This window comes from Primulina eburnea, chromosome 9, assembly GCF_022965805.1.
Source record: "Primulina eburnea isolate SZY01 chromosome 9, ASM2296580v1, whole genome shotgun sequence".
Classification (NCBI taxonomy): Eukaryota; Viridiplantae; Streptophyta; class Magnoliopsida; order Lamiales; family Gesneriaceae; genus Primulina; species Primulina eburnea.
The window spans coordinates 6,663,193-6,681,530 of NC_133109.1; the positions used below are offsets into that span (position 1 = coordinate 6,663,193).

The window sequence follows — 18,338 nt, forward strand, 5'->3', positions numbered from 1 at the left end:
ATTTAAAATTGTATATTGATTACCATAATTGACATAGCTCAACTTTATTTAGACAAATCAAATGGTTGGTTTATAATCAGTTCAAAGAAAATAACAATTCAAGTAACTCTAGCACGCAGTATAAATTCACTGAGTAAATAAATCTAGAGATATGATTTCGTCTGCTTTCCCCTATCCTAAATTAAAATTAACTAACATGTCATTTAATTGCATCGTGTTTACTAACCAAGAACTCGCAAGTTTCATATTTCCTTTTTCAAGTGTTAAATAGAATTGTATTACCTATTACCGATTTTAATATGTCTATTCAAAATCAAGTAACACGTAATAAATGCAACCAAGGTTCTCTTATGGATTCATCAGAGTTATACGTCTTTTGCACGTTATAATTATCTAACGATGTGATTTCTTCCGTCCTAATTTCAATCCCCTCTCTCGAGTGTTAGATCTTAATTATTTGATCAATCGAATTATGGTCAGTAATTCAAAAGCATTAATGACAAGAATTCACAAATAAACACAATAAATTAATTAGATGAAAAGTCAAAACGTCAATAAGATAGGGTAAACCAAGACTACATCAATCTCTAGAAAATAGAATTAGTTCATGCCCGAATTTAAATCAATACAAAAAATGTTTGTAATCATTAAAAACATAAAAGTAAGAAACCGAATTAAGAACGTGTTGGCGAGAGATGAAAGTGCGTCTCCGTGTCCGGATCCAGCATCTTCTATCTCTGTTCTTCGCGCTCCGTCGTTGGCTCTCGCTTTTCCTTTCAGTCTCTGATTGCGGCTGTGAAGAATTATTTTTCGGACCCCTTAAAAATCCACGCGAAACCCTTTTTAATTCTGAATGTAGCACCGCGTGCATATGCGCGCCCAAGAATCGCGCATATGCACAGGTCCTTCTGTATATTGGCATTCTTCTCGCGCGCATATGCGCGCCCAAGTTCGGCGCATATGCGCGGGTGCTTCTGGTCTCGCCTCATCTCTCCCGCGCATATTCGCCTGTATTTCACCTCGCTTCGGTGCATCGCTCGCGCATATGCGCGATCTTACTCGCGCATATGCGCGAGCCTCACTGTATTCGGAGTTTTTGGTTTGCTCACATTTCTGTTTCTAAGTGCCATTTTAGCTCGTTTTCACGCACATGTCGTAGCCATACCTAAATTCCTGCAATCACATCGAAAAACAACAAAAGCGCGTAATTCCGTCCAAAAAGACTAACAATCTATATGAAGTATAAGGATAATTTAAGTGAATAAAATGCACTTATCAAATCCCCCCAAACTTGAAGTTTTGATAGTCCCGAGCAAAATAAAATAAAACATTAACTAAACTAGACTCAAGACATCCTAAAAAAATAACTGAACGAACAAGAATTATGGAATAAAAGGATAACCACTATTCTCAGAGATTACAGTTTCCATGATATTGAATCAAGCACATGCCACATTACTCACAGTTCACGTGCGTGTGTGTTCTGCTATTCTCGTTTACCCACTCCAAAAGCCAAGATAAGTTCATAACTTTTCGCCTCATAAATTTTTTTTTTTACTTCTCGAGACACATGTAATTAGCAGAATCATTGAGACACCCATTTACCTCCAAAAATCAACTGGACTTATAGGGTAACATTTGGCTGAACAAGTGGTAATATGAAGAAAATAATTAACCAAATAAAATCCAACATCATGAGATGCGCACATGTACACACAGTCAAATTATGTGTCTATCGACGGCATTTTTCAAGTGTCCATAGGCTTAGCTTTGACAATCTCCACTAGTATATTGGGTACGTGTGACTCGGTTAATAGGTCTTTTAAGCTTATAACGTTAGGCTATGGTTAATGGCTACAAATGAAGGTAGGGACAAAATGAGAGAAACCAACCAATTTATTTTTCAACACGCTTCTCCTTCTTCCTCTTATTTTACAGCCACTTGCTTTGCCACAACATAGTCATCATTTTGTCCTCTTTTTCACATCAATACGTCATACTTTTTTTTATTTTGTATTCAACCTTTTCCTTCTCCCTTTCTCAATATTTCTCTTTCTTTTCTTTTTTTTTTTTCACAATGATATTCTTATATGCGCACAAAAGAGAAGAACTTTTGTAGTGATACACAGGTTCGTTTTCTCTCAGTTTTCGGTAGGTAACAGTGTATGTGCTCAAAAGTTGGTAGTTGACGTAAGGATTTAGAATTAACACGAATGGGGGATTTTGTGTGCCTTGGCATACTCCATTCGATTTTCATTAATCTCAAACATGGGACACTAGGGTATAATATGATGTTATGGGTAGGCTTGAAAGGCTCAATCGTTCCAAAAATCGCCTAAATCATCCCTAAGTCACACAATACTCGTATCTCGCCTCGAAGAGTGCCAAACCAAGTTCTAGACTACTTTCAATTTACCAATCAACAAACACAGACACATCATGTTTTCGGGTATTCAAACAGAACAAATCACACATCTCATTCTCAATCAGGCTCAAAGGGCTAACAAATGACAAATTATTCAAGGAAAAATAGGCCCAACATATTTCAAAGACTGCCAGAATCATTTTTGTGTTAGTAAACATGCAACTCAATAACAAGTAATCAACACGCAGGTTCTGGAGTCCATTCATACATTCCAAATCACAAACCACATGAACACTCTCTTAGCATCGGATGTATCAACAATCATAGCAATCTTGAGTTAATGTGTAAACGGTTAAGTAAAGATAACATGCATTTAGATTCGTAATCAAGGAGCAACATGTGTTTCGGGTCAAATTTCCTCATTGTTCGGTTATCACATTAATTTCACAATTCTAAAAAAAAAATTAATGACTAAGAAAAGCATAAAGACTAAATTAAATATATATTTTGTTTTTTTAATTAAATGAACATCAAAATTAAACACTAAATCATCACATCAACTCAAATCACCCCCCAAACTTAAAATATGCATTGTCCTCAATGTATAAACAAGAAAGAACGGGACAATCATACCTCCCACAATGAGCGTCAGTGCTCGCTGTCATCATCATCAACATCTTCGTCCATGTGTTGGGGTGGAGCCTGTGGAGGAGGTCCTGGATACTGTGGTGGTCATGCAAGTGGCTGGGGAAACATGGGATCCTCTGGACCTATAGGTGGGAACCGCTGAACAAGCACGGAGGTGAAGTCCATCATGTATCCCATGAAATGGTCGGTGCGGTACTGAAGCAAATCTAGCATCTGGCGCTGCTCGACGAGTAACTTCCTCTGATCCTGCATCTCATTCTCTAGTCACCTCAATCTGTCTCCCCTGCGCTCTCTGGCTGTTGCAGGTGGTGGTGGAAGCTGTGCCTGTGGGAGTTCCTCTTCGTCCGGGAACTCATGGGGAACATAAGATGCGGCTCCAAAGAAAGCAATAATAGGGGCCTTCGGCTTGAGTACTGGTTCATCGGGGGCCCATGAGACGCCGGCTTGGCGGCATAGCTCGGTAATAGTGTGGGGACAAGGAAGAGCAACCGTGGCTAACCCTGCCCCGGCTCTCATAATCGAGCCATAAATGATTTTCCCCACGTCAACTGATTTGCCCATCCGGATGGCATAAACCAATGCGGCCTTGTCATTGGTGACATCGTAGTAGTGAGAGGAAGGGAGAATTCGGGCCAGTATAAAAGATGTCCAAGCGCTTGTGTTAGGGCCCATGTCGGTTTTTTTAAAGAAGTAGGCCCGCTCGAGCTCATTTTCCAGACAGCCCCGGCTTGACATATGGTCCGGATGACCTCTGTGTAATCAACACCTGATTCGAGGAACTCACTGTATTCGTCCTGGTCGAAGCTGGGCAACTGCTATAGCGTGTTGATTGTTCGAGAATCGAACGACACCAATTTACCTCTGACCAATACTTTGGACTCGTCGTGCCGAATCCGGAGGTTAGCGTAGAACTCTCGCACAATCGAGATAACGGCGTCCGACGGGTGTTGCGCGAATTCAACCCATCCCCTACGTTCCAGTTCCTCTATGATTACACCACGGGGAATGGACAAATGAACCCCCGTTCCGGTATTATGGGCCGCGTCATAGAACTATCGTATATTTGCTGGGCCTCCTCGTTCCAAAATCTGTGAGAATCAAAGATTGCGGAGGAAGGAGCACCCTTCTTCAACTTCTTTTTGGTGCCATCAACTCAATAATCAAATATCACAATCACACACCAAACCCAACCAACAGAAAAACCAAAATCGAAGCTAATCGGACCCCCAAAATTGAACACTATAATTGCACCACACCAATAATCCAATAAGCAATGCAACGTACAACCCAGTCACATAAAATTTATACCAATTCGAAACACCAAACTCACGATATCAAGAGTTCCCCCAAGTTGCTTGAACCAATTTCTATAAAATCCGAAAATTTTAACAAAATCTGAAGAAAAACCCCTTACTTGAGCGAGAGGATGACCGGAATTAGGATTGTGGTGGAACGTTTGCTGTTGAAAGGCAGCGGCGGCGGTCGGTTTTTAGGTAGGGGAAGCGGCAGCGTGGGTTTTCTGAGAGGGGATGCTTTATTTCTGAATAAGGATCTCGGCACTCTCTTTTTTATTTAAGATTGGGTCGCGGGCATATGCGCCGAAGTTACTGTCTCGCGTGTGCTCGGTCGCGCATATGCGCGCCCTGAATGGCGCATATGCGTGAATGTCTCTGCCATCCGAGTGTAATTGACTTGCCTTCTCGTTCCGGGCGCGCACATATGCGCAGCACCCTCTTCCAGTGTCGCGCATGTGCGCAAAAATAAATCGCGCATATGCGCGGGGCTCACTGTCCAAAACCATCCGATTTTCTCCTTTTTTTTAAATACCTTCAAAAATAAAACAATTCAAATTAATACTTGAATAGAGAAACTTAAAATTAATACTAAGAAATCGGAATAAAATAATAAAACAAAACGAATGCAAAAATAAATAAATGTGGGTTGCCTCCCACACAGCGCTTGGTTTAACGTCATCAGCCTGACTTTCTCCTGTCTACTTTGGTTCCCCAAGTGAGATGTTGTCCATGTGTCGCACTTCATTTCCAAAGTAGTGTTTGACCCTTTGACCATTGACTTTAAATGTTTGACCATTGTTGCACTTTAACTCAATTGCACCATGTGGGTACACTGTTTCAACTGTGAATGGTCCAGACCATCGTGATTTGAATTTACCAGGAAACAACCTCAGTCGAGAATTGAATAATAACACCCGTTGCCCTGTTTCGAAGTCTCGTCAAAGATCTGCTTGTCGTGCCATCTCTTGGTCTTTTCTTTGTATATCTTTGCATTTTCGTATGCATCATTCCTGAATTCCTCCATCTCATTCAACTGCAACAGTCGTCGCTCGCCCGATGCTCCCATATCAAAATTGAGCTTTTTAACAGCCCAAAATGCTTTGTGCTCCAGTTCCAAAGGTAGATGGCAAGCTTTCCCAAAGACCAACCTATAAGGAGACATCCCGATAGGTGTCTTGTATGCAGTCTTGTACGCCCATAAAGCATCATCTAGCTTAATTGCCCAGTCCTTCCGGTTTGTCTTCACTGCTTTTTCTAATATTTGCTTGATCTCTCGGTTGGATATCTCTGCTCGCCCATTAGCTTGCGGGTGGTATGCCAGTGTCACCCTGTGCTTAACATCATACTTAGCCAACAGTGAGTTAAAAATTTTGTTACAGAAATGCGTACCTTCATCACTGATAATGGCTCTAGGCGTTCCAAATCTTGTGAAGATGTTCCTGTGGCAAACTTAACAACAACTCGAGCATCATTAGTACTGGTGGAAATTGCTTCCACCCATTTAGACACATAATCAACAGCAAGTAAAATGTAAGATTGACCAAAAGAGGATGAGAATGGACCCATAAAGTCAATACCCCAGACATCAAAGAGTTTCACCTCCAAAATATTTGTTAGTGGTAATTCATGTCGTCTACAAATATTGCCAACTCTTTGGCATTTGTCACATGACTTAACTAAAGTATAACTGTCCTTAAACAGATTATGCCAATAAAAACCAGACTGTAATACCTTCGATGCTGTTCTAGATGCTCCAAAGTGTCCACCATAGGGTGAAGAATGACACTGCTCTAGAATCGTACCCGCTTCTTCCTCTGCTACACATCGTCTAATTATCTGATCAGCGCATCTCTTGAACAAGAAATGATCATCCCACAGATAAAACTTGGCATCATGAAGAAATTTCTTCTTTTGGTGATAAGTCAAATATGGTGGTAATTCTCCTGCAACAAGAAAATTAGCTATATCTGCAAACCAAGGATGTGTAACATTTACCTTGAAGAGTTGTTCATCTGGGAACGACTCATTGATAACTCCACTTTCAGTTCTTTCTTCCATCTCTAGTCGTGACAAGTGATCTGCCACCTGGTTCTCACAACCTTTCTTGTCTTTGACTTCAAAGTCAAATTCTTGAAATAGGAGTATCCATCGTATCAACCTGGGCTTGGCATCCTTTTTGGCAAACAAGTAATGAAGAGCTGCATGGTCAGTGAAAACAGTTACCTTTGTGCCAATGAGATATGTTCTGAATTTTTCGAATGAAAACACCACTGCTAGCATCTCCTTCTCAGTAGTTGTGTAATTCTGTTGGGCTGCATTGAGTGTACGACTTGCATAGTAGATAGTCTTGAACATCTTGTCACGTCTTTGTCCCAATGCTGCTCCCACAGCATAGTTACTAGCGTCGCACATGAGCTCAAAGGGATCATTCCATTCAGGCACTATCATGATAAGTGCAGAAATCAGTGATGTCTTGATCCTGTTAAATACCTGCAAACAATCATCGTCAAAAATAAAAGTAGAATCTTTCTCTAACAAATTACATAAAGGTCTAGTAATTTTAGAGAAATCTTTAATATAATGACGATAGAACCCAGCATGTCCCAAGAAACTTCGGATCCCTTTCACATTCTTCGGCGATGAGAGATTTTCGATCGTCACAACTTTGGCTCTGTCCACTTCTATCCCTCTAGCCGAAATTTTATGCCCAAGCACAATACCTTCTGAGACCATGAAGTGACATTTCTCCCAATTCAACACTAGATTCTTCTCTCGACATCTCTGCATAACAAGCGTTAGATTCTGCAAACAATGATCAAATGATGAACCAAACACAGAGATATCATCCATAAAAACTTCCATTATTTCCTCGACCATGTCAGAAAATATGGCCATCATACACCTCTGAAAAGTAGCAGGTGCATTGCAGAGACCAAATGGTATTCTCCTAAATGCAAATGTACCGTATGGGCAATTGAAGGTAGTATTCTCTTGATCCTCCGGTGCTATGACAATCTGATTGTAACCTGAATAACCATATAGAAAGCAATAATAATGATAACCTCCTACTCTATCAAGCATTTGGTCAGTGAAGGGAAGAGGGAAGTGATCTTTTCTAGTCGCATCATTCAATTTCCTGTAGTCTATACACACTCGCCACCCAGTCACTGGACGAGTTGAAATCAATTCGTCATTCTCATTTCTTACTACAGTTATTCCTCCCTTCTTAGGCACTACTTGTACTGGTGAAGCCCAAGAACGGTCAGATATAACATAAATAACACCAGCATTTAACAATTTTAATACCTCATCCCTCACAACTTCTTTCATGGCTGGATTACGCCTCCTCTGATGATCAATATAGGGTGAATAGGACTCCTGCATCAATATTTTATTCATACAAACAGTAGGGATAATCCCCTTTATATTAGCAATTGTCCATCCCAAAGCAGATTTAAATTCTCGCAACACCCTCAACAACCTATCCTTTTCATCAATAGTAAGAGCAAAAGATATAATTACCGGATGTGACGAACTCTCGTCTAGGAATGCATAGCACAAATGACTCGGTAAATCCTTCAATTCAGAAGATGCTTTTGGTACCTCTTTACTTGCATCTTCAAGCAACTCTTCATGCTGAGCATCACTCTTTTCTTTAGGCAGCACATTGAGAGCAAGTAATTCCTCTCGCATATCCCAGTCTTCTTCCTCTACTGTAGAAGCTGACTCCAACAAGCATCTCTCTAATGAGTCTTTAGTCATCCTTCCTGCACCAACATGAGATACACATGAATCAGTTATATCAATATTATTACAAGTACTTACCTCATTTGGTCCCTTGATGGTGTTGTAGATGTTGAACACGACTTCATCTCCACCTACTCTCAATGTGAGCTTGCCCTTGTGCACATCAATCAAGGCTTTCTCGGTGGCCAAGAATGGTCTTCCAAAGATAAGCGAAGTTTCCTGATCTACTTCCATATCTAAAATGACAAAATCGGCAGGAAATATGAATTTGTATACCTTTACCAGCACATCCTCTACTATCCCTCGTGGATAAGTAAGTGATCTGTCCGCCAGCTGCAAAGTAATAGTGCTAGGCTTTACCTCACCAAGCTCCAAAGTCCTGTAAATAGAAAAACGCATTAAATTAATACTGGCACCTAAATCACATAAAGCTCTATTTACTCTAGAACCACCAATAACACAAAGAATAGTAAAACTCCCTGGATCTTTGAGTTTTTGTGGTAGCTTCCTTTGGAGTATGGCACTGCACTCTTCGGTTAGCTTCACAATTTCAAATTCTTGAAGTTTCCTCTTCTTGGACATCACATCCTTGATGAACTTAGCATAATTGGGAATTTGCTCCAATGCAACGGCAATGGGATGTTAATGTGTATTTTCTTGAAGATTTCCAGGAACTTCGCAAACTGATCATCCAACCCTTTCTTCTTGAACCTCTGTGGATATGGAAGATTTACCTTAGGTAAAGGTTGCTGCTCAATCACTTTCTTAGGTTCCTCCACTTTCTCTTCTCCAATACTTGCACCCTTTCCATCATTTTCCTCAACAAGAATATCTACACTCACTTCAGTAGGCTCTGGGCTTCCGATTTTTTTGCCACTCCTCAATGTGACAGCTTTGTATTGCTCCCTAGGATTCACCTCTTTATTGCTTGGGAACTGTCCTTTATTCTGATCTTTCAAAGCATTTGCTAGTTGCCCAATCTGTGTTTCCAAGGATTTCATCGTGGCACCCATATTGCCCATGTGTGTCTCAATGTTATCAAGACGAGACTCAGTTCTCGACATTCTCTTCCCAGACTCAGTCACAAACGTACCAACTAGATATTCAAAAGATGGCTTTCCTTCCCCTTTCTGTGTATTAAACCCCGGTGGAGGATTCAACACGTTCTTGTTGTTCGCATAAGTGAAATTCTCGTGATTCCTCAAACCTAGATGATAAGTATTAGGGGGAGGATAACCTCGATAACCTCCAAAACCACGATTGTTGATGTACTGAGCTTCCTCCACAACTGGCTCTTCTTCGGCAGTCACCAGTGCTACTTCAGACGTAGCTTGGCATGCTTTGTTCATTGTTGCAATCTGTGTGGTCAATGCCGAAACTTGTGCAGTAAGTGATGCGATCGGGTCTACGACATACACTCCAGCAGGTTTCCTCGATCCAGATCTCTCACTCGGATACTGATAATTGTTAATGGTCATCTGTTCAAGCAAATCATAGGCCTCATCAGGTGTTTTAGAAAAAATAGTACCTCCTGCGGCTGCATCCACATTCCCTCTAGTCGGCCCATCTAAACTATTGTAAAATAACTCAATCTGCACCCAATCTGTATATCCATGATTCGGACACTTCCTGAGTAATTCTTTGTATCGCTCCCACGCCTCATATAATACCTCAAGTTCTCTCTGCCTGAAGTTAGTGATATCTATTTTCAGCTGAGCAGATTTAGCAGGAGGAAATTACTTTGACAGAAACTTCGTCACTAAATCTGCCCAAGTGGTAATACTTCCCAGCGGTAGAGATTGGAGCAAACTCCTAGCTTGATCCCTGAGAGAAAACAGAAATAGGCGCAATCGAATAACTTCGTCAGAAACACCATTAATTTTTATCGTGTCCGTGATCTCCAAAAAAGTTCTGAGGTGAAGATGGGGATCTGCAGTGGCTGCTTCTCCAAATTGGTTCTGTTGAACCATGTTAATGACTGCGGGCTTTAGCTCGAAGTTGTTAGCAGCAATGGTTCCGCGAGCTATTCAAGAATAGTGAGCGTTAATGACAGGGCGGAAATGTTCTCGGATTGGCACCTCTCTCGGGAGTTCATTCTGATTATCTCTGTTTTCAGCCATTGCTTTAATTTCGTCTTTCCTTGCTTTCCTTAATCTCCTGGCAGTTCTTTCGATTTACGGATCAAAAATCAGCAAGTCGGGATTTTGAAATCTTCGCATGCACTGCAAAACAGAGAAGACTATCAATTAACAAAATAAATAAATAAAATAGAATAAAGTCTAAATTAAATTAAAGACTACTTAGTAATGATATCAATATGCAATTAAATAGTTTACTCCCCGGCAACGGCGCCAAAAACTTATTGCGTGTTTTCACTACCGCAAGTGTACGGTGTCAAGTTTTAGTACTGGTTTGAGTACAGATATCGATCCCACGAAGAGTAATTATTTAAAATTGTATATTGATTACCATAATTGACATAGCTCAACTTTATTTAGACAAATCAAATGGTTGGTTTATAATCAATTCAAAGAAAATAACAATTCCTGTAACTAGCACGCAGTATAAATTCACTGAGTAAATAAATCTAGAGATATGATTTCGTCTGGTTTCCCCTATGCTAAATTAAAATTAACTAACATGTCATTTAATTGCATCGTGTTTACTAACCAAGAACTCGCAAGTTTCATATTTCCTTTTTCAAGTGTTAAATAGAATTGTATTACCTATTACCGATTTTAATATGTCTATTCAAAATCAAGTAACACGTAATAAATGCAACCAATGTTCTCTTATGGTTTCGTCAAAGTTATACGTCTTTTGCACGTTATAAATATTTAACGATGTGATTTCGTCCGTCTTAATTTCATTCCCCTCTCTCGAGTGTTAGATATTAATTATTTGATCAATCAAATTATGGCCAATAATTCAAAAGCATTAATGACAAGAAATCACAAATAAACACGATAAACTAATTAGATGAAAAGTCAAAACGTCAATAACATAGGGTAAACCAATACTACATCAATATCTAGAAAATAGAATTAGTTCATGCTCGAATTTAAATCAATACAAAATTTGTTTGTAATCAGTAAAAACGTAAAAGTAAGAAACCGAATTAAGAACGTGTTGGCGAGAGATGAAAGTGCGTCTCCGTGTCCGGATCCAGCGTCTTCTATCTCTGTTCTTCGCGCTCCGTCGTTGGCTCTCGCTTTTTCTTTCAGTCTCTGATTGCGGCTGTAAAGAATTATTTTTCGGACCCCTTAAAAATCCACGCAAAACCCTTTTTAATTCTGAATGTAGCGTCGCGCGCATATGCGCGCCCAAGAATCACGCATATGCACGGGTCCTTCTGTATGTTGGCATTCTTCTCGCGCGCATATGCGCGCCCAAGTTCGGCGCATATGCGCGGGTGCTTCTGGTCTCTCCTCATCTCTCCCGCACATATGTGCGCCATGATTGGCGCAGATTCGCGGGGTTCATTGTATTTCACCTCGCTTCGGTGCATCGCTCGCGCATATGCGTGAGCCTCACTGTATTCGGAGTGTTTGGTTTGCTCACATTTCTGCTTCTAAGTGCCATTTTAGCTCGTTTTCACGCATATGTCATAGCCGCACCTAAATTCCTGCAATCACATCTCAAAACAACAAAAGTGCGTAATTCCGTCCAAAAAGACTAACAATATATATGAAGTATAGGGATAATTTAAGTGCATAAAATACACTTATCAGCACTCAAAAATATGTCACGCTCCCCTGCCTTCGGCTTCCATCCAAAATGTCGCAACCAGCACATTACTCACCTTGCTTATGCGGATGACTTGTTGCTCTTCGTCGAGGTGATGTTGGCAGTGTATCATTGATCACGGAATAATTGAATAACTTTGGTAACATGGCTGGATTAAAAGTCAACATTTTGAAATCTAATGTGTATCTCGCTAGTGTGGATGAAAATGTGCGTCATGAGATAATTTTGTTGACTGGTTTTGAACTTAGTGTATTACCTTTCCGATACTTGGGTATTCCTCTAGCGGCGCAGCAGTTAAGGTCTTTGGACTACAACAAACTAGTCGACGTGATTTCAAACAAGATTAAGGATTGGCCGCGTAAGTCCTTATCGTATGCAAGGAAAATTGAACTGATTAGATCGGTTTTGCAAGGAGTTGAATGCTTTTGATTATCGATATTGCCAATACCAACTAGCATCATCCACATCATTCAGTCATTGTGTAGAAAATTTGTGTGGCTGACAAACCCCCACCCATTGCTTGGGATGTGCTTTGTAAACCGTTGGAGGATAGTGGCTTGGGATTGAAAAACCTTACAGCGTGGAACAAGGCCTTGCTAGCTAAAATGTTGTGGAACATACATATGAAGAAAGATAGCTTGTGGATCAAATGGGTTAATCACATTTATAGCATCTTTGGCAGAGTTTGGGAGTGTAATGGCCACAAAGATAACTCTCCTTTAGTAAAACAGATTATGCTTATCAGATATAAGATGGTGCGGGAGTTAGGATCGGTCAAAGCTGCCAAAACTAGGCTACATCAGTGGTTTCTGAGATTCCGGTAAACTCTCTAGAGCTTACGACTTTTTCATGCATTCTCAGGGGAGATGGCCATGTAAACCTCTACTCGAAAAAAGCTGCATTCTTCCTAAGCATAGGTTTGTGTTATGGTTTGTTGCTCATGGAAAGTTGCTTACTCGTGACAAACAACCTTATGTGATTGACAAAACTTTTGTGTTATGTAAATACACATGAATCTATCAGCTACCTTTATTTCAGTTTCAAGGTTCCGAAAATGTTATGGAATGTCATATGTCATTGGCTTGGTATGAAAAAAACCATTGGGTTCCATGACAACACTTCTTCACGCATTCAGAAAATCGTATAAGGGTAACTCGACGCTAGCAAAAATTGCATAGTTCGATAAGGAGCAACCAGACGTTGAGCGCACAATTGAGAAAATCAAGATACAATTGTTCCGGCAGTTTCTTAGGGCTAATGAATTGTTTTTTCAACATCATTTACATGTTTGTTATTGTTAATGTTATTGTTATTGTAATAGGTTAAGATATGATTCGTCTGGAAATGCCCAGTGTACTTGTATTCTGAATTCTTTTTATCTATTTTAATTAATATTCATTTCATTAAAAAAAAGGAGTTTCTCAATGAAGAATGAAAATTTTGATAAAAGTTGGAAAGTTACATAATCCATCCATATAAAATGTTGTATACAAGGATGTACTGCTACCGCATATATTATAATTTTAAAAAATGTATGGATACTTTGAATTTCTTTTTTTTTTTATATTGAAAATAATATTTTTATACAATTATTCAAACAGCTCGTGTAGCTTATTTGAACTCCATTTTAGATCTTAAACCTTTTGAAACATATTGATTACGACGACATGAAAGCTATTCCAGTCGTACAAACGAAAGTTACTTCAAGATATCAAAAACTATCCAATGCTCGACTGCTTAGGGTATATTTTTAATTGAAGCAAAAACTTATGTAAGACGATCTCACGAATCGTATTTTATGAGACAAATATTTTAATTGGATCATCCATGAAAAATTATTACTTTTTATGCTAAGAATATTACTTTTTTTTGTGAATATCGGTAGAGTTGACCAGTCTCACAGATAAAGATTCGTGATACCGTCTCACAAGAGAGATACTCTTCTTTTGAATACTATTTTATTTCAGCTTTACAGGTTTGATTTATGATAAACACCATTTAACGATGATTTTATTCAATTTGCAGCCCACAAGGATGCAGGTAATTAGTTTGAGCTAGAAATTCACTATATGGATAAAAACATTTTATTTTGGACGACTGATTCTGATAATTTTGCGGAAGCAAAGGAATCATATGTGATACCCCCGTAAGAGCCCGGGTCATGGATGACCCGGAATATCAAATGGATTCCCAAATCCGAGTGAGTCTGCAGATGGATTCTTCTGGAGCCGGGCAGGCGAAAGCCCATGCTCTACTCTCCGGGCAGTCATAGGTCCGGGCTCTTGTATAAATCTCCCGGGAGGCATTTTACCCGGGTACCTCGATAACAGTGCCACACTCGAGTGGTTCAGAAGATAAGGTCTTGTCTTGAGAAACATGCCTGATAGAATCCTATTGATATGACACGATGGGAAAATAGGGTGGCTTGACAGGAGTCAACATCAAAGGCTATGAGTGGTAGATGTACGCGCAAATCGAGGTAATCCTTGATTTTCCTTCCTATAAATAGCAGGTATGCATTTCTCATTGAGGGGCCTCTCTCTAGTTTTCTGGAGAACTCACTCTCACACATATGTTAACACACATATTTACACCAGTAGTCTTTATTTGTCTAAAAGCTACACTGGTTATCATCTTCATCTGCTGACTTAAGCATCGGAGTGGCCATGCCGGACACCCCTCCGGCGCCCATTCACGAGTTCTTTTCATTGTTTGCAGGCCACGATCGAAGCCATCTACTTAGCTCAAATTCCCAACCATTATAAATTACTGATTTGATCCGTTGGAGCTCTTTACCCGACTCACCCAAGTCATCAAGATCGCATCAATATGTAAGAAAATTCTTTATACATTCAGTGTTTTCATATAATCTACAAAAACAATTAGAAACGCGTTTTAAGTTTTTATAGTGCGAAGACGGATGCTTGGATTGAAGGATGAGATTTAACAAAAATCCGATAACATATATTGTTTGAATTAAATCTATTGTTTATTCGCGATACATGTAACAGTCGTGCTTCGATAGCTGGTAATTGATAAAATAAAATAAAATAAAATAAAAGTAAAGAGCTCAATCAAACGTTTATTAGAGAACACTAGCATTAGATGCGGGTAAATGGTGTGAAATAATGAAATTATTTAATATAAAAGAGGCTGAATTAATATAATGAATAATTAAAGGGGTTAACTTAAATTAACTCTAATATATAACCACTCCAAAACCCTAAGCTTTCATTTCAGCACTTGAGCCGCCGGCGTCTCCCTGCCTCTTCCCTCAAATCCTCCGCCGCAATGACGACCCGATTCAAGAAGAACCGCAAGAAGCGCGGTCACGTGAGTGCAGGTCATGGACGTATCGGAAAACACAGGAAGCACCCTGGAGGCCGCGGTAATGCCGGTGGCATGCACCACCACCGTATCCTCTTCGATAAGTATCACCCTGGGTACTTCGGGAAGGTCGGTATGCGCTATTTCCACAAACTCCGGAACAAATTTTTCTGCCCCACCGTAAACGTCGACAGGATCTGGTCGATGGTGCCGCAAGATGTGAAGGAAAAAGCGTCCAAGGATAAGGTTCCGATGGTCGACGTAACGCAGTTTGGGTATTTTAAGGTTTTGGGTAAGGGGTCGTTGCCCTCTGATAAACCTTTTGTCGTGAAGGCGAAACTTGTGTCAAAGAATGCTGAGAAGAAGATTAAGGAAGCCGGTGGCGCTGTTGTGCTCACTGCTTGATTGGGCTTTTTGGTGATTTTTTTCCCTTTCCTTTTGTTATCATCACTTGTTTTGGCATAGACGTGGGCAGTTTTTTTAATTGAATCATATCTAATTGGAGCTGCTCTGTTTTTAGTTTGAATTCTTTTTTTTGGGACTTTTATATGCTATCAAAAATTGCATTCTTACGAGTATTTTGTGGTTGATGGTTTGTATGATGTTTGCAGTTAGTCATTAAAATAAGTTGTTTGTCGGATTTCTTGCATTATGTTTTTTTTTTTTGCTGTTGATGTTTGTAGTTGTGCTGGTTTGGTGCCATGTAGTTAATCTTTTGAACTCGGTATTTCTTAAAAAATCTATTCAAATTCTGAATTGAAGCACTATTATTAGAAGCTCTGTCCTCACTAGGGAAAATGAGGAAAAATGAGGAAAAAGGGAGTCACGGATGAGATTATTAAGAAAGAGGGAGTCAATGTAATTTACTTTTTTATCCTTTGTTTATAATTTATTTAAAAATTAATTTTTTCATTAGTGTATTTTAATTTTATATATAATAAAATTTATAATGGCTAACAATTAACCACGAACAACAAATCCAAAAAAAAAAAAAACCATATATTGAAAATAAAAATTATTTTGAGATATAAAATTTATTGGATCTCGTCAGTGTTCACGACCCAAGAATGAAAAAATTCACCCTGAGTCGTGAAAGCAAAAGATGTATTACGATCTACGATTTCATGACCCTGGGTCGCGAAACACAAGTCTTCACGAGATCCATGGGTCGTGAAGCACAAGTGCTGCTTCACGACCCCCAACACTTTGTTGGGTCGTGAAGCAGTGCTTCACAGTGTGCTTCACTGTGAAGCACTGGTCGTGAAGCACTTGTGCTTCAGTGCACAAGTGCTTCACGACCCAACACTTGTGCTTCACTACCCAACTTTGGGTCGTGAAGTACAAGACCCAGTGTTGTGGGCTTCACGACCCGGAGTCGTGACGTGAAGATTCCATGATATATGGCTCGTGACACGATCCATTAATTTTAAATTTTTATAATTAATAATTTTTGTGTTGTTTTAAATTTATATAACTAATAATTTTTTTATTTCTTATATGTTTACTTTCTCGCTAAATTTGAAAAGAATCAATTTTTTGAATGTAAGTTAATTTTAGGATCAAGATACGTTGAGATCTGTAAGAAGCTTGTATTATTTTTAAATGAGAAAGAGATAGAATATTTGGTGCAGTACACTCAATTTGGTAATTCAATTTTATGTGCTATGATTATAACAATTTCAATCAAAACTGAGCCGAGACACAAAATTGGGTCGAGATTATACTCGACCCACGCGACCCACCAAAGTTGGGTCGCGTGGGTAGAGATGGGTGTATATATATATATATATATTATATATATATATATATAATATATATATATTGTAACATTTGGATCGAGAAGTATATTATTATAAAATTTGTTAAAAATTTTAGTATGATTATAAAATTTGTTAATGTTTACCTACAATAAACATTAATTTCATATGCTTTGATATACATTCATTACATTAAAGTGAATATGTAATGAAATTTGTTATGTATTGAAATTTGTTATGATTATTTTTAGTTTTATTATTATAAAATTTGTTAAGAATTTTAGTAGAATTATAAAATTTGTTAATGTTTATATACAATAAACATTAATTCATTATTCATATGCTTCGATATACATTTATTAAAGTGAATATGTAATGAAATTTGTTATGAATTTTTTTAGTTTTATTATTATAAAATTTGTTATGAATTTTAGTGGAATTATAAAATTTGTTAAGATTTTTAGTCGAGTATAAATTCAACCCACATTGTTAGAATAAGAGATACATTCTTCTACTTGTTATGAATTTTTTAACTAACATACTTAAATTAATATATAACTAATGTTTACACAAATAAATTTTTTTATATATATTTACATTCTAATCATATATAAAGTGAATTATATATTATAAAATGATCAAAACTCAAAAATATCAAATATTTCTACCCACTCGACCCAAACTCGACCCAAACCCTAAACAAAACCCTAAACCAAACCTCTAACATTATCACTCGACCAACTCTTGTTATTTTTTTATTTAAACAACATAAAAAATAAAAAAGAGGGTCGAGCACTCTTCATTTTTTTATTTTAAAAAAAAATTATTTAAAAAAAATAAAAAAATTAGAAGTACTCTTCATTTTTTTTATTTTTTTTAAAAAATTTATTTTAAAAAAATAGAAATAGAAGAGTGGGTCGTGCTCTTCGCGACCCACTCTTCCATTTTTTTTATTTTTTTAAAAAAATAATAAAAAATTAGAAGTAGAAGAGTGACCCACTTTTCATTTTTTTAACGAGTTAATTAATGATCTTATCTAACTAACATATTCAACTTCTTTTTCTCGATTTAAAAAAGTCAAAATCCCTTTTATTTAATTAAATTTTAAATGGATCGTAAATTTTTTATTGACCCGTCCTCACTAAGATGCATAGAAATAGAAGAGCTTAGCACAAAAGGCAAAGTTGAGGGCAAGGTGCCATTCGGGTTAAACAGGTATTCATTTGTTAGTGTGAAGGGATGACTATTATCTTGCATTTTATTTTGGGTTCATTATTTGGCTGTCATTTGGTTTTGAAGAGACAATAACGTTCAAATTTTGCTTCACGGATAAAGCATACCTTTTATCAAAGGGCTGAGTTCGTGTCAAGAACTAAAGGCCGGATGTCAGCTGAAACTTGAGTGTGATTGCAAAGATTTGTGGGTTTTAACAAGTAACAACTATGATTAACC

The 18,338-nt window shown here is 38.3% G+C and overlaps 2 protein-coding genes and 1 non-coding gene across 3 annotated transcripts; 2 read left to right on the forward strand and 1 right to left on the reverse strand.

Annotated features, from left to right (window-relative positions):
- Positions 1–8,066: 8,066 nt before the first annotated feature.
- On the reverse strand, positions 8,067–11,850 carry LOC140840696 (uncharacterized). Its single transcript, XM_073207870.1, has 5 exons — positions 11,778–11,850; positions 9,796–10,078; positions 8,641–9,741; positions 8,134–8,434; positions 8,067–8,075 (listed from the first exon to the last, which is right to left on the reverse strand). Exons 1-5 carry the CDS (start codon positions 11,848–11,850, stop codon positions 8,067–8,069), a joined length of 1,767 nt encoding a protein of 588 aa, XP_073063971.1.
- On the forward strand, positions 9,664–9,770 carry LOC140842214 (small nucleolar RNA R71). Its single transcript, XR_012120345.1, has one exon. It is a non-coding gene; the product is annotated as a small nucleolar RNA R71 (small nucleolar RNA).
- Positions 11,851–15,021: 3,171 nt separating the features above from the next.
- On the forward strand, positions 15,022–15,704 carry LOC140841244 (large ribosomal subunit protein uL15x). Its single transcript, XM_073208519.1, has one exon. It carries the CDS (start codon positions 15,094–15,096, stop codon positions 15,532–15,534), a length of 441 nt encoding a protein of 146 aa, XP_073064620.1. The 5' UTR covers positions 15,022–15,093; the 3' UTR covers positions 15,535–15,704.
- The last annotated feature ends 2,634 nt before the right edge of the window (positions 15,705–18,338 follow it).